General features: G+C 49.1%; 1 protein-coding gene across 1 annotated transcript in view; it reads right to left on the bottom strand.

The window, feature by feature from the left end:
- Positions 1-7,314, bottom strand: part of PFDN1 (prefoldin subunit 1) — a 36,051-nt gene extending 28,737 nt beyond the window's left edge. Inside the window, exons 1-2 of the mRNA XM_062587377.1 lie at positions 7,207-7,314; positions 6,833-6,999 (exon numbers count right to left, since the gene is read on the bottom strand). Of these exons, the coding sequence (XP_062443361.1) occupies positions 6,833-6,999; positions 7,207-7,308 (269 nt within the window). The 5' untranslated portion in view covers positions 7,309-7,314. The remainder of the gene's footprint in view (positions 1-6,832; positions 7,000-7,206) is intronic.
- Positions 7,315-12,628: the final 5,314 nt, after the last annotated feature.

The raw sequence follows: 12,628 nt of genomic DNA, 5'->3' as shown, positions 1-12,628 counted from the left end.
TTTATCTCATATTCTGTTCCTTTTATTCTCCTTGGTTTCAATTTTACCTCTTTTACATTTATTCAGGTAGCTCCTTCTTCTCTATTGCCTAGGTAACAAGCAGTGAGAAAGGCAGTGATACACAAAAGATCAACAGGACAGATTTGTTTGAATGTCATCCTCCTAGATCCAAGAGAAATATGTTCCTAAAGAGTTAAATGCCTCGAGGCAAGATAGACAAGCATCACTAAAGTAGTATCAGTTGCTCTCTTGACTTCTATCACAATGTGCAAGAGGTGGGTGGGTGTGTTAAATTGACAGGCTTATTTTAAGTAGGGCTGAGTAAAGCATCTATTATTTTCATTGTAAAGCACTTCTTTCTGTTGCTTATACCTTTGATCAGCATTGACTGGATGTGCCCACTGGACACCAGCTCTCTGACTAAAGCTCATTTTAAGAAATGCAGATACTTCCAAGAACTAGGCACATACTCAGTTTGTATGCAGGCCACGGCAATCTCTTCTTCTCTGAAATTTCAATACTTCATGGAGGAACTATTTAGACCAGCAGGGTAGGAAGCTATAACTGGACCAAGATATCTGAGAGATTACAGTCAAGCACCCAGGACAGCAGGAATAAGATCTAACTGTGTGTGCTGGGGGAGGATGAGGGGAATAAGTGTATTTGGGAAACCAGAGTAGATGAAGTTGGAGAAGGAGTCTGTGTCCACCAGAACAAGCTCCCTTTCTGATCATGAAATTCAAGAGTCAAGACTCCCAACATCCCACTATTTTCAGTATTTAACTGCAAAACCCACTGACAAATTCTTTATCTGCTCTCTCACAGTACTGGTCAGCCAAGAGAAGGATGGCAACTGCTACCACATACTTTACTACTCATCTTAAAGAGACACGTACAGTCATCTTCTGGATTATCTATGTGCAAGTCAGTCTGATTTTTGCTTTCTGCAGCACCTTCCTAAAGAGATTCTACAACCTTTTATATACACAATCATAAATATACTCTGAAGAACACTATTCAGGCTGAGAAACTAAAAAAAGGGAAAAAAAAATCAAAAAACATGCACTTCAAAATTAGAAAAAGCTAAAATAAAAACACAAATGTGTAATATAAATCCTGTTCACTTATGCACATGTATCATGACATGCAGCCTTCGATTCCACACGTACTGTTTGCCAGTGCCCCTGCCTCATTCAATATACAGCATAAAAAGCAGCTGAGTAGCAAGCAGCACATCACCTATTTTGTCCTTTCTTCACTGTTGAGTGTTTGATTCTACTTACTAGACACACTGGACAGTGCTGAAAATAAAAACTTCACTTTTTCAACAGCAAGATAGGGGAGTTTCATGTTTATTATTTACATATTGACCAGAGGCTGGTTCTATATGCTTGTCCCTGGGATTCATTTAAACTTTGTAGCACCTGCCAGCTTGTCAGCAGCTGGGGTTCGGTACTAAACTCTGAAAAAAATGTGCCCAAGGAGAGGGGTACTGGAAAGCTACTCGGGTTTCATAAACTGACCTATAGTTAGTAGCTAAACCATAAAGATTAAGCCTTGCATGCCCTTCGGTTTTTTGGGAACTATTGAAATGTGAGCAGGAAACATGGTACAGCTACCATACTCCACAAAGAGCCATGCTGGTAGAATTAAAGAGCCACTTCCCCCTTTCCAAAGAAGGAAAAAACAAAAAACAAGCAAAAAAAAAATCCACCTTGCAACTATTGCAGCTGTCATGGTAAGAAAAAGTGTCATGGCAAGAGTGATTGGCAATAGTGATTGTAGTCTTCAGGGGTGAAGGAAAGCGAGCTTACCATGAGGTATTATGTCTTATTTTCAAACAAACCCCAAAAGCACACTAAAATTAGGAACATGTTTATAAATCTGCTCTCAAAATAACTTGTCAAAATCAGATTACTACAGCTGTCCCCATAAAATATTACACCTGCACAAAACCTTGAAAATGAAGTTGTGCTACACTATTTGCTTGATTTTTACTTCCTTAGGCATTTTCTTAAATACTTTTCCATCTGTTGTAGAATTAAACTGATGATAAAGCAATATCAGCCTGAAACTCAGTATCCATTTTGGTATCCCTGGCAAGAAAAACTGCAGTGCTTTTCTCATTCTGTCTAGTGTAAGTGTCTCATTTTTCTTCCATAACCTGGATAAGATCATTATTTACAGGTTAGAAGAATGTAAAAGAAAAGGTCTCAAATATTCAGACAGAATTCTGAAGCTTAAACTTTCAGCATAGTTCCCAAAGCAATATGATGATATCAGTTCACAGACAGCTTAAGCAGCAGAAGTCCAACACAGTGGTAGTTGTCTCAGGCTACGTAACAGACCTTTTGAAAGAGCATGAAGTAACAGAACTGAAATGTATTTGGCAAGATGCCACCACTCAGATGATATCCCAGCCTCTTGGATATGTACAGTATACAGCAATTCATCGTCTCATACTATGTGACACTGACATTTCTTTCGTTAAACCAAATATAGTTGTAGTAAAAGTAAATGGAGCACCGCATGTGGAGGCCAGTAAAGCTGGCCTGTTCACTCTTTTTGTGTTACACACACTACAAAGCAAAAAGAACAAGTACAGAGATGACAAATGGACTCTCACATTCCCCAGTGGTGCAGAGAGAGCCCCTCAGAACGGAAACAGGCTCACAGTTCAGAGAGCAGAAACCACAGAACTGCTTTCCAAGTAGTGCAGAAGTGAGCACCAAACTATGCAGACTTCCTTTCACAGTGCAGCACATTACTACAATTTCTCAATTCTTCCACTTCCATGGAAGATCAGTGTCTTATTCTACAAGATAAGACACTTCAAATGTATGTATTACTTACCCCCATACACACATCCCAAGCTACTGCAGCTGAAGAAAAGATAAAGATACTCTGTCAAGAACTAGACTCTAAGTAGCAGCTTAAATGGGTTAAAAAAAAAAAGGCAAAATTAACTTGAGCACAGGACTAGAAGCATAAAGCCTACTTCCCAGAATTTAGCTATTCAAGCAAGAATCAAGAATCAGAAGAGCACAGGTAACCGGAGCTAATGCTGATGCAGACATTTATCTTTTCTGGATAACTGAAATCTGCTAGAACTCTAATATTATTTACAGAGAACATCTACACCTCTTTTTGGTCATGTTGGCTGATGCTAAGCTGTGCAAATAAAATCACAAGTGTTGAAATTACAAATATCCCTTCCGTGACTAGACTCCCATACCTATGCAAGCAAATGATGTAAATGCATTAAAAACTTGCAATTTCACTCCACAGAACATGGATTTTGCAGCCAGAAGAACTCTGGCAATCTCTTCCTTTGGTCTGCTCTGGACCACAAGACAGCAAACTGCCCTTGAATTAGCTCCTGTTCCAAGTGCTTCCCTGGTCTGCTTTGCCAAATGCCTGAATTTCAGCAACAGATTCTCTACTAGTGGTCAGAAGTGGTTACAGGAAGAATCTTGTGTCCCTGATGTGAGATCTTCACACCAAAGTGTGACCCAGAGCTTACAACAACACAACACTAATTTGAAAGACGGCAGTCCCCTGGTTAGAATAAGCAGAATTTGGAAATACTATGATATCAAGGTAAAAAAGGGGAAAAGTAGTAAAAAAATAAAACACTCAGTGAACGAATGACAGAGCTCAGAGGGTCATCATCAGTGGTGTGGAGTCTAGTTGGAGGCCTGTGGCTAGTAGAATCGCCCAGGGCTCAGTACTGGGTCCCATCCTGTTCAATTTTTTCATCAGTGACCTGGAGGAGGGGACAGAGTGTCTCCTCAGCAAGTTTGCTGATGATACCAACCTGGGAGGAGTTGCTGACACACCTGAGGGCTGTGCTGCCATTCAGAGGGACGTGGAGAGGCTGGAGAGTTAGGTGGAGAGGAACCTCCTGAGGTTCAACAAGGGCAAGTGCAGGGTCCTGCACCTAGGGATTGATAACCCTAGGCCCCAGTACAAGCTGGGGGCTGACCTGCTGGAGAGCAGCTCTGCAGAGAAGGACTGCAGTCTTCTCTGGGAGTGCTGGTGGATGACAAGTTGACCATGAGCCAGCAATGTGCCCTTGTGGCCAGGAAGGCCAATGGTGTCCTTGGGTGCATTAGGAAGAGTGTTGCCAGCAGGTCAAGTGAGGTGATCCTGCCCCTCTACTCAGCACTGGTGAGGTCTCATCTTGAGTACCGTGTCCAGTTCTGGGCTCGCCAGTACAAGAGAGACATGGAGCTCCTGGAGAGAGTCCAGTGTAGGGCTACGAAGATGATCAGAGGGCTGGAGCATCTGCCCTATGAGGTACGGCTGCAAGTGCTGGGCCTCTTTAGCCTGGAGAAGAGAAGACTGAGGGGGGATCTTATCAATGTCTACAAGTACCTGAAGGGAGGGTGTCAAGAGGATGGGACTGATCTCTTTTCAGTGGTGCCATGTGACAGGACAAGAGGCAATGGGCAGAAATTGAAGCACAGAAAGTTCCGCCTGAATGTGAGGGGGAATTTCTTCACTGTGAGAGTGACAGAGCCCTGGAAGAGGTTGCCCAGAGAGGTTGTGGAGTCTCCTTCTCTGGAGATATTCAAGGCCCGCCTGGATGCAACCCTGTCTAACATGCTGTAGGTGACCCTGCTTGAGCAGGGTGGTTGGACTAGATGATCTCCAGAGCTCCCCTCCATCCTTACCTATTCTGTGAATAGTATTTAGAGCAAGAACACTCTCTTAATCTGCATTTGCATAGTGACTGGCACAACAAAATCTATCAAGAATCCAGTCATTAGATACTGTCATAAGGCAAATTATTCCTCAGGAATGGTAAGGGTGCTATCTGAAGAGTAGAGGGCTGCCCATCAGGGTCTATACCACCCTGTCTGGCCATGGAAAGGCAAAGTAAGACTCCCCAAAAGATAGGCACTCCGACAGCTACTGCACACAGAGAAAGTGTAAGTGGTTTAAGAAGCAAAGGAAGAAGCTGCCCCGTAAATAGAAGAGAAACAGGAAGCAGCATGATGCTCTTCAGCTAGCATAGGAACTCATACCACTTGCCACTTATGTCATCTGCAAGCAATACTACTTTAATTTATCATAAAGACTGATATATACCTTTAAATTATCCTGTGGGATTTCTCCATACAGAAGTATTTAGCTTTAAGATTAAAATAATAATAATAACAATAATAAATGTTGAACTTCCAGAATTATCCTCTGCTCTTAGTTTGTCTGCTCTGTTACTCCTTCCACGAAAAAAGAAAGAACCAACATAACCAAATAGAAACCTAATGAGCTGTCTTGTGATACTGCTCTGAATATCAGCATACTCTATACCTGCAGCCTGCTCCCAGGCCATATCACAGTCACTCCACCTCTTGGAAGGTGATAAAACCTGTTTCCTTTGGAGGCACCAGTTGCGAACATCCCAACCAAAACTAACATATAATTCAACTGCACGGAAAAGTTTATAGGAAGGACAAAAATTTATTAGAAGGACACTCTGTCACACTGTACACCTCTGTAAGTCTGTGTGCAACTTCATTTTTCTATTGGTTTCATCTGAAAACTCACAGCAAAATGCAATCCACACATCGTTCCTCACTTCCCAGTCCCAGTCTCTGAGACTTCATCAAGAGATTCTGTGATCAGATGGAAGGCACACCAGGGCATTTTTGGTGAATTAACTGTCCGCTGAATCAGCAAGCTGACCAAACTCACTGCATGGTTGTGCAATCACCCACTTCAACACAGAGAAGGTAGAGGAAACACAGGTAGGGAGAGAGGTAGACAAAACCATCCCTTTTGGCAGCAATTACATCAAATTTAGTGTTTCACAAAACCACATCCCTAGCTAAGCACTGTCATCACTGTTACCCAACTCACAACACAACTGAAAAATCATAGTACTCTCAAGTCCTGTAGAAAGTTAGCATTAGTTTACATAGTAAGCACGCACTCTCAGCTTTTGAAACCTTTTTGTGTAATCTTATATAAGAGGCTGTTGAAGTCAAACAGAAGTGCAGTGTCAATCAAAACACGTTAATTCTAGTCTAAGAATTTGGACAACTATCCAACACAAAGTACTTCTTTCTTTACAGGGGCACTGGGACTGCAAACAAGCCTCACACTCTCTTCCTAGTCTTTAAAGAATCTGGGCAACATGGCGCAGTGACATTCACTGACATGACATTGTAAAGAGTATTTCTGCAGCAAATTTGTGCAAGCAAAGCCCTGACCACACACATTGTATAAGGGCACGGGTGTTTTTCAAGGCTTTAGATAGAATTTATATCAGGAATGGTGTGTTCCATCGTGAATGGCTGGACAGGTCTGTGACAGTCTTGCAAACATGCAGTTTGTCACTAGAACCCTGTTCCACTGATCTAGCTTACAAAATTCCCAGACAGTCCAAATACGACCATTAAGGCTGGGAGCAAGGCAACAAGCAAAAGCACTCATAGGCAACAAAAATTCTAACAGCCCTTCTCAAAGACTGCTGGCACCTCATCCCAAGAGCTAAAGTCTCGCTGCATTCCCAGCAAGATCACTGGAACAGCAAATGAAAACAGAATGGTAAATTGAAAAGAATGAATGTTCTGGGACACAGCCAGCATGCTCTTCATAAAGTAGACCTGTAGTTGGTGGATAAGCTCTTGCCTGATGCTGGTAGGCCCTTTAGGCACTGAGACGAGCGAGAGGTACACAGCCAGGCTGCCAGGTACTTCCTACCTTATCTGACTACCAGCACAAGGTGGAACCAAGGCACTCACAAGTCATTTTCTCAGTGGTCTGGAGGAGCACAATGACAAGGCCACCCACCACTCACCCCACAGGCCAGGGCCACACTCACATTCTTCCGATACCCTCGTACATGCGGGTCTCATCCACCAGCGTCATGATCTCCGTGTCGGTGAGGTGCGCGTGCTTCTTGGTCCTGCCCAGCTGCTCGATCTGGATGTCGGCGAGCTTCACCTTCTGCTGCGTGTCGACAACCTTGGCCTGGAGCTCCGTGAAAGCCTGCAGGGGGGGGAGAGCAGGAACGGTGGCTAGGGGCTGCCAGGCCACCCAAAAGCGAGCGGCCGCGCAGAGCTCTGCCCGGGCAGACGCGAATAGGAGGGGGGGGGGGAGGGAAGACACTCTGAAGCCACAGAGGCGGCCCGACCCCCGCAGCGGGCGGCGGAACGCGACCCCGGACCGCGGTGCGGGAAAAGGGGAACCCGGTACCTTCTTCAGCTCCAGGTCCACGGGCGCTGCCATCTTGTGTGGCCAGGGCGCCTGCGCGATGCCCCCCCCCCCGGGGGGGCAGGCCCGGATCGTGGCGCGCATGCGCGGGAGGGAGGGGGTGGGGCGAGTTGGGAGAGGGGACCCTGCTGAGGGGAGGGACAGAGGGCAGGCGGGGACCGTGAGGTGGCGGGGGCCCTGGGGAGGGGACTCCGGGTCCTGCGCCCAGCGATCTCCCCACAGCAGCAGTGCCCTCAGACAGGGCCCCGAGGGCAGAGCGAGGCCCTGGGGGGGCCCTGCGCAGCCCCGGCACCACGGCCATGAGGACCCACAGGCAGACATGGGGCCCTGCCCCTCTGCCAGTGCAGGGCCTGCGGGGCAGTGCTGCCTCCTGCCGCTGCCTGTGGTGGGGACGGCTCAGGCAGGGCTGGGCCAGGCAGGGGATGGCTGGGTGAAGTGGGTCCAGGGCACCTATATGCACCTGGGGGCTGCTAGCATGGCCTTGGCTCGCTGGGCAGTGGCGACGCCTCAGTAGGCCACGGGAATGCCTTGCTGGGCGACAGGGACTCCTTGACACCTCTCTGAGACATGCCAACACCTTCCCAGGCAGCAGAGATGTCTCAGGAGGCCACCAGCAGTGCCCCATCAGGCAGCATGGACACCTCAGTGCCTCCCCAGGCTAGGCAGATGCATTGCCAAGTATCAGGGGTGTCTCGTCAGGTTACAGGGACACCTCACCGGGCAGCACTGATGCTTGTCGGGCAGAGCAAATGCTCCAGTGAGTGTTGGAACACCTTGCTAGGCCACACAGTTGCCTCACCTGGCCATCTGGACTCCTCAGCAAGGCATATAGTGGCTTCATGGTGCAGTGAGGATGCCTTGTGAGCGCCACAGATGCCTTGCTGGACAACAGAAATGCCTTGCTGAGTCATGAGGACACCTCTCCAGGCAACAGGGACACCTTGCTAGGCAACGGAATGCTTAATTGTGGCATGGAGATGCCTTGCTGTACAGATGCCTCATTGCCACACAGATGTTTTGCTGGGCCATGTGGACACCTCACTGGGCAGCAGAGATGCCTTGCTAGGTGGCGTCTGGTGAGGTCACCCCAAAGAGCTGATCCCATACAGGTGTTCCTGAGCATGCCAGTTCAGCAGGAAGGTGGGTGCTGTATTGGATGAGTGAGATGTGGCCTTTATGAAGTGGAAAATTCCTTGGAAGAGGAGGAAAACCAGAGGACATGGAGCTACTCTTCCTATGGAGGGTCTCAGCCTCTCTTGGGGACCAAGTGTGTGGTTACAATCTCCTAGGAGGTTTTGAAGCTGTCTCAAGAGGATGCCAAGCCCTTGCAGGTACCCCTCTTGGGGACAGCATGCCGGCTCTATCATTGCACTGAGGTTCCTACCTGCTGGACACAGGGACTCATGAAGCCTGTGTGTGTGTTTGACTGTTTGTACAGTGCTACGCAACCAGGCTAAAAGTATCATGGGGCTGGCAAGGAATTGATTCACAACCAGAACAGGAAATTGGTAATCAAGATATCTTGGAGAGGGGGAGGGGGGCAAGTGTTCACATGAGTGGCCATGCCTTATCTATAAAGGGTCTGCCAACATTGGAGGGAAGTTTTATGCATCAGTGAGATCCATTGGTTAAAGAGGATCTTTATTTGCCTTTCTCCAATAAACTTCATTACTGTTTAACCTCACTGGAAGGAGCTTTTCACAGCTCCAGGCTGCCAATAAACGTCCTGTTTCCAAAGCAAGGTTTTGTTCCAGTTCCCAAATGTGCAGCTTGGCCAAGAGGCTTTGAATGTGTGAGTCACCACAATTGTAGGCAGGGAAGGCCCTCTGGGTCAGGGGCAAAGCTCTTTGGCATAGTTGGATGGACATTTGTTCCACACTGTCCTGCCGTGCCATGCGATATACAGCTAGATCGTGTGGTTCTGATGCCAGCCTCATCCGCCATCCTGTGGAAGTCTGCTAACAGCCCAGGCTGGCTCTACGTGGATGCAGGTGAGGTCTGGTGGTGCTTAGGAGCCTAAGAGCAGCCTTGTGTGACCTCCACCACAAGCAAGCCTTGGGAGGCACTGAGGTGTCCATGCTGCCTGATGGGGCGCTGCTGTGGCCTCCTGAGATATCTCTGCTGCCTGGGAAGGTGTTGGCATGTCTCAGAGAGGTGTCAAGGAGTCCCTGTCGCCCAGCAAGGCATTCCCGTGGCCTACTGAGGCGTCGCCACTGCCCAGCAAGCCAAGGCCATGCTAGCAGCCCCCAGGTGCATATAGGTGCCCTGGACCCACTTCACCCAGCCATCCCCTGCCTGGCCCAGCCCTGCCTGAGCCGTCCCCACCACAGGCAGCGGCAGGAGGCAGCACTGCCCCGCAGGCCCTGCACTGGCAGAGGGGCAGGGCCCCATGTCTGCCTGTGGGTCCTCATGGCCGTGGTGCCGGGGCTGCGCAGGGCCCCCCCAGGGCCTCGCTCTGCCCTCGGGGCCCTGTCTGAGGGCACTGCTGCTGTGGGGAGATCGCTGGGCGCAGGACCCGGAGTCCCCTCCCCAGGGCCCCCGCCACCTCACGGTCCCCGCCTGCCCTCTGTCCCTCCCCTTGGGAGCCTCCTCTCCTCAGGGTCCCCGTTTCCAACATGCCCCACCCCAACCCACTCCCTCCCTCTGGCACTACGTAGCTCATAAGTCCTGCTGGGCAGCACTGGTAGGTTGAACCCCGTCTGCAGGTACTGCCAGATGCAGACACAACTAGGACAACTATGCCAGTGCACAGTCGCTGTCACATGAGGGAGTGCTGTGCAGCCAGGGGTCTCGTGTGTTGTAGAGTCTGAGCCTTCTGCTAAGCTGTCAGTTGAGATGCAGTGCCAAGGGAAAGAACTACTTGCTTAAATGATTAGCTACGGTATTGCCATTTGGTGCATAACAGCTGTGTGAGGCCATCTCTACAGAAACCTTGAGAGTGAGGAAGTGATCTGTTACTGACAGGCTCTAGTCTGGCTGCCCCTGCCGAGCTTACAAGAGGTCCTGCTAAGGGAAGGCTTTGTACCAGACACAGTAGAGAACATGGGCTGCCTGTCTCATTACTCACTGAACAGGAAAGGCCCCCAGCCAGATCCTGGGAGAGGATCCTAAAGCCAGGGGAGCACAAGGGACAGATCAAAAAGCAGTAACAGTAGCTAAAACCAGAGCCAGACTGTTACTTTATTAATAATACCTGGCACAGACACAGACCCTGTCATCCAGACAGGCACTGAGATGCTGCAGGAGGGAAAAAGGCCAGGTCGCTTCACCCTCTGCAGAAATGCAGCTGCTTCAGCAGTGAAAGTAGGAGGCATGTAAGGGCACATGGCAGCAGTCTGGGGCTGGGAGTGCCGAACGGTCTCAAATCCAATTAAGAGCTGAGGGGGAGGTTGAGAAGCACTACGTGCTTGCCTGATGGAGTTACTGAGTTAATGCTGCTGGTGCAGTGAAAGGCCCAGGGGGAATCCATTTCTTGCATGTGGTTGGATGGCAGTGTGGTGTCTCATGCAGAGAAAGCTGTTTCAGCTGCCTGGTGACCCCCGACACTGAGCTGCCTTACTGATGTGGTCTGATTCACCCACACAAGCACCCATTAATGAATCATCATCACTCCCTCCAGCCCCAGAGTTTTCCTTGGAGTTTGCCCAACTAGGCTGGGAGAAGGGGTGAGATCATGGTGAGGCTATCAGAAGTCTTTTTGGAGAAGGCAGCAAAAGTTAAAATACCCCGCGTACCATTCTGTAGTCAGAGGCAGACAGGAGAGAACCTCTTTGGACACCCTTATTTAAAAGCAGAATGAAATATCCAACCTTAGGGACAAGCAGTTCCTATTGCAACTCACTGCACCTGCCCCAAGATGAGGACAAATCCAAATGGCCTCCTGCCATTTCCCTTTCCCATGCACAGAGGAGCCATGTATGATCTACGCAGGTTCAACCACAAGCTTTTGATATAGTGGAGATACTTCTCTTTGATCCCCCTGCCTAAGACCTCCAACTATTGATGCATTGATGGTTGTTGTCATCCAGTTCCTCCTGCTGCTCTACCGTGTGGATCCCAGTGTGTCCAGCACATAACACTTCCTGCAGAGAAAAGGAAAGCCTTGCACTGAATAGCAGGAAGAGTTGTAGCAGCCAATTCTATATGACGGTGACCTGGCCTCCTCAGGGGAGTGTGGATGTCCCGCTGCCTGAGTCATTAGCAATTTATAGCGCAAAAGGCTGAGGGATGCACAGGAGTAAACAATGGTGCCTCAGCCCAGGGGATCTGCCATGTGGTGACCCCAGCAAGCTCTTCCCTCCTGTCTCAGCATGGATAAGTACTCTGTGATACTCTGATGCTCCCTCCCAACCACCATGAAGACAAACTTCTGCCTGCCTTCTCAGCTTTACTATGTGCCACTGGTGATTTGCAAGCCTGAGAGCAGACCTGGAGCTCTTCAGCTTTGCTCCAAGAGCTGGTCTGCCTTTTTCTATGCCTTCCTGAACTCTTTTGAGGGGGTCGCAACTACCTGTCCATAGGGCCCCCAGCACTGCTACTCACTGAGCTCGGAACTGGAGTGGGCAGCTTCAGCCACTGTACGTGCCTCCCACCCAAGCAGCCTCCTCCTGCACCTCTCAGCTCCTTGGCACTGGGGAATAAACCAGAAGGGCCAAGGCCCAACCACTGGCACGGAGCTATGTCAGGAGAGACAATATCGTGGGAGGGAAGTCTGACCAGGCCAAGGCTGGAAAATCTCTGGGTGGACCCAGGTGAAGAAGCAATCTGTAACTGCAGCTGGGCCGTGCCAGAGTGAGGCACAGTCCTGCACACACCCACGAGGTTAGGCAAGAACAGCATCTCACCAGAAGGTGCACATATTGGCTTCCCGCCTCCAGACCCAGACTAACAAGCCTGGGCCAGATCTAAACATCCCTATGGCTCCAAGAAAGAGTGGATCTGGTGAGCCCTGAGACAACCCATTGCACCTGGATTCCGAACCCAGCTTCACTGGAAAGTGCAATGCCACAAGGGCTGGTGCACTATGGTGCAAGACCTTGAGCTGTGCCCCCTCCAAGGGTGCTTGGAGGGACTTGTGTATGCTGCAGCAATAAACCCAGAGGAGATACTACCTTGCAGCATGGCTCATCATGCTTGCTGGCAAGTCCATCTCCAGCTTAGGTCTCAGTGGTTGAGTGATGAGCCATGTGAGGCCAAAAACATCTGTCAGGAGGAAAATCAGCTGAGAGATTTTTGCAGGATTGTTGCTGTCCATTTCCAAAGACAGGCAGTGGGAATGATTCAATGAATTTTGGAGGTTTCCTTTGACTGCTTCACCTCAGGCCCTGTGGGGTGTGGCATGTCCTGAGCTGTACCTCTGCAGTGCCACAGCTTCTTGGTCTTGGTCACGATGTCCTTTAGCATC

The sequence above is a fragment of the Rhea pennata genome, chromosome 14 (genome assembly GCF_028389875.1).
Source record: "Rhea pennata isolate bPtePen1 chromosome 14, bPtePen1.pri, whole genome shotgun sequence".
NCBI lineage: Eukaryota > Metazoa > Chordata > Aves > Rheiformes > Rheidae > Rhea > Rhea pennata.
Note: the sequence above shows the minus strand (reverse complement) of the source record. Positions and strands in the feature narration are given on the sequence as shown.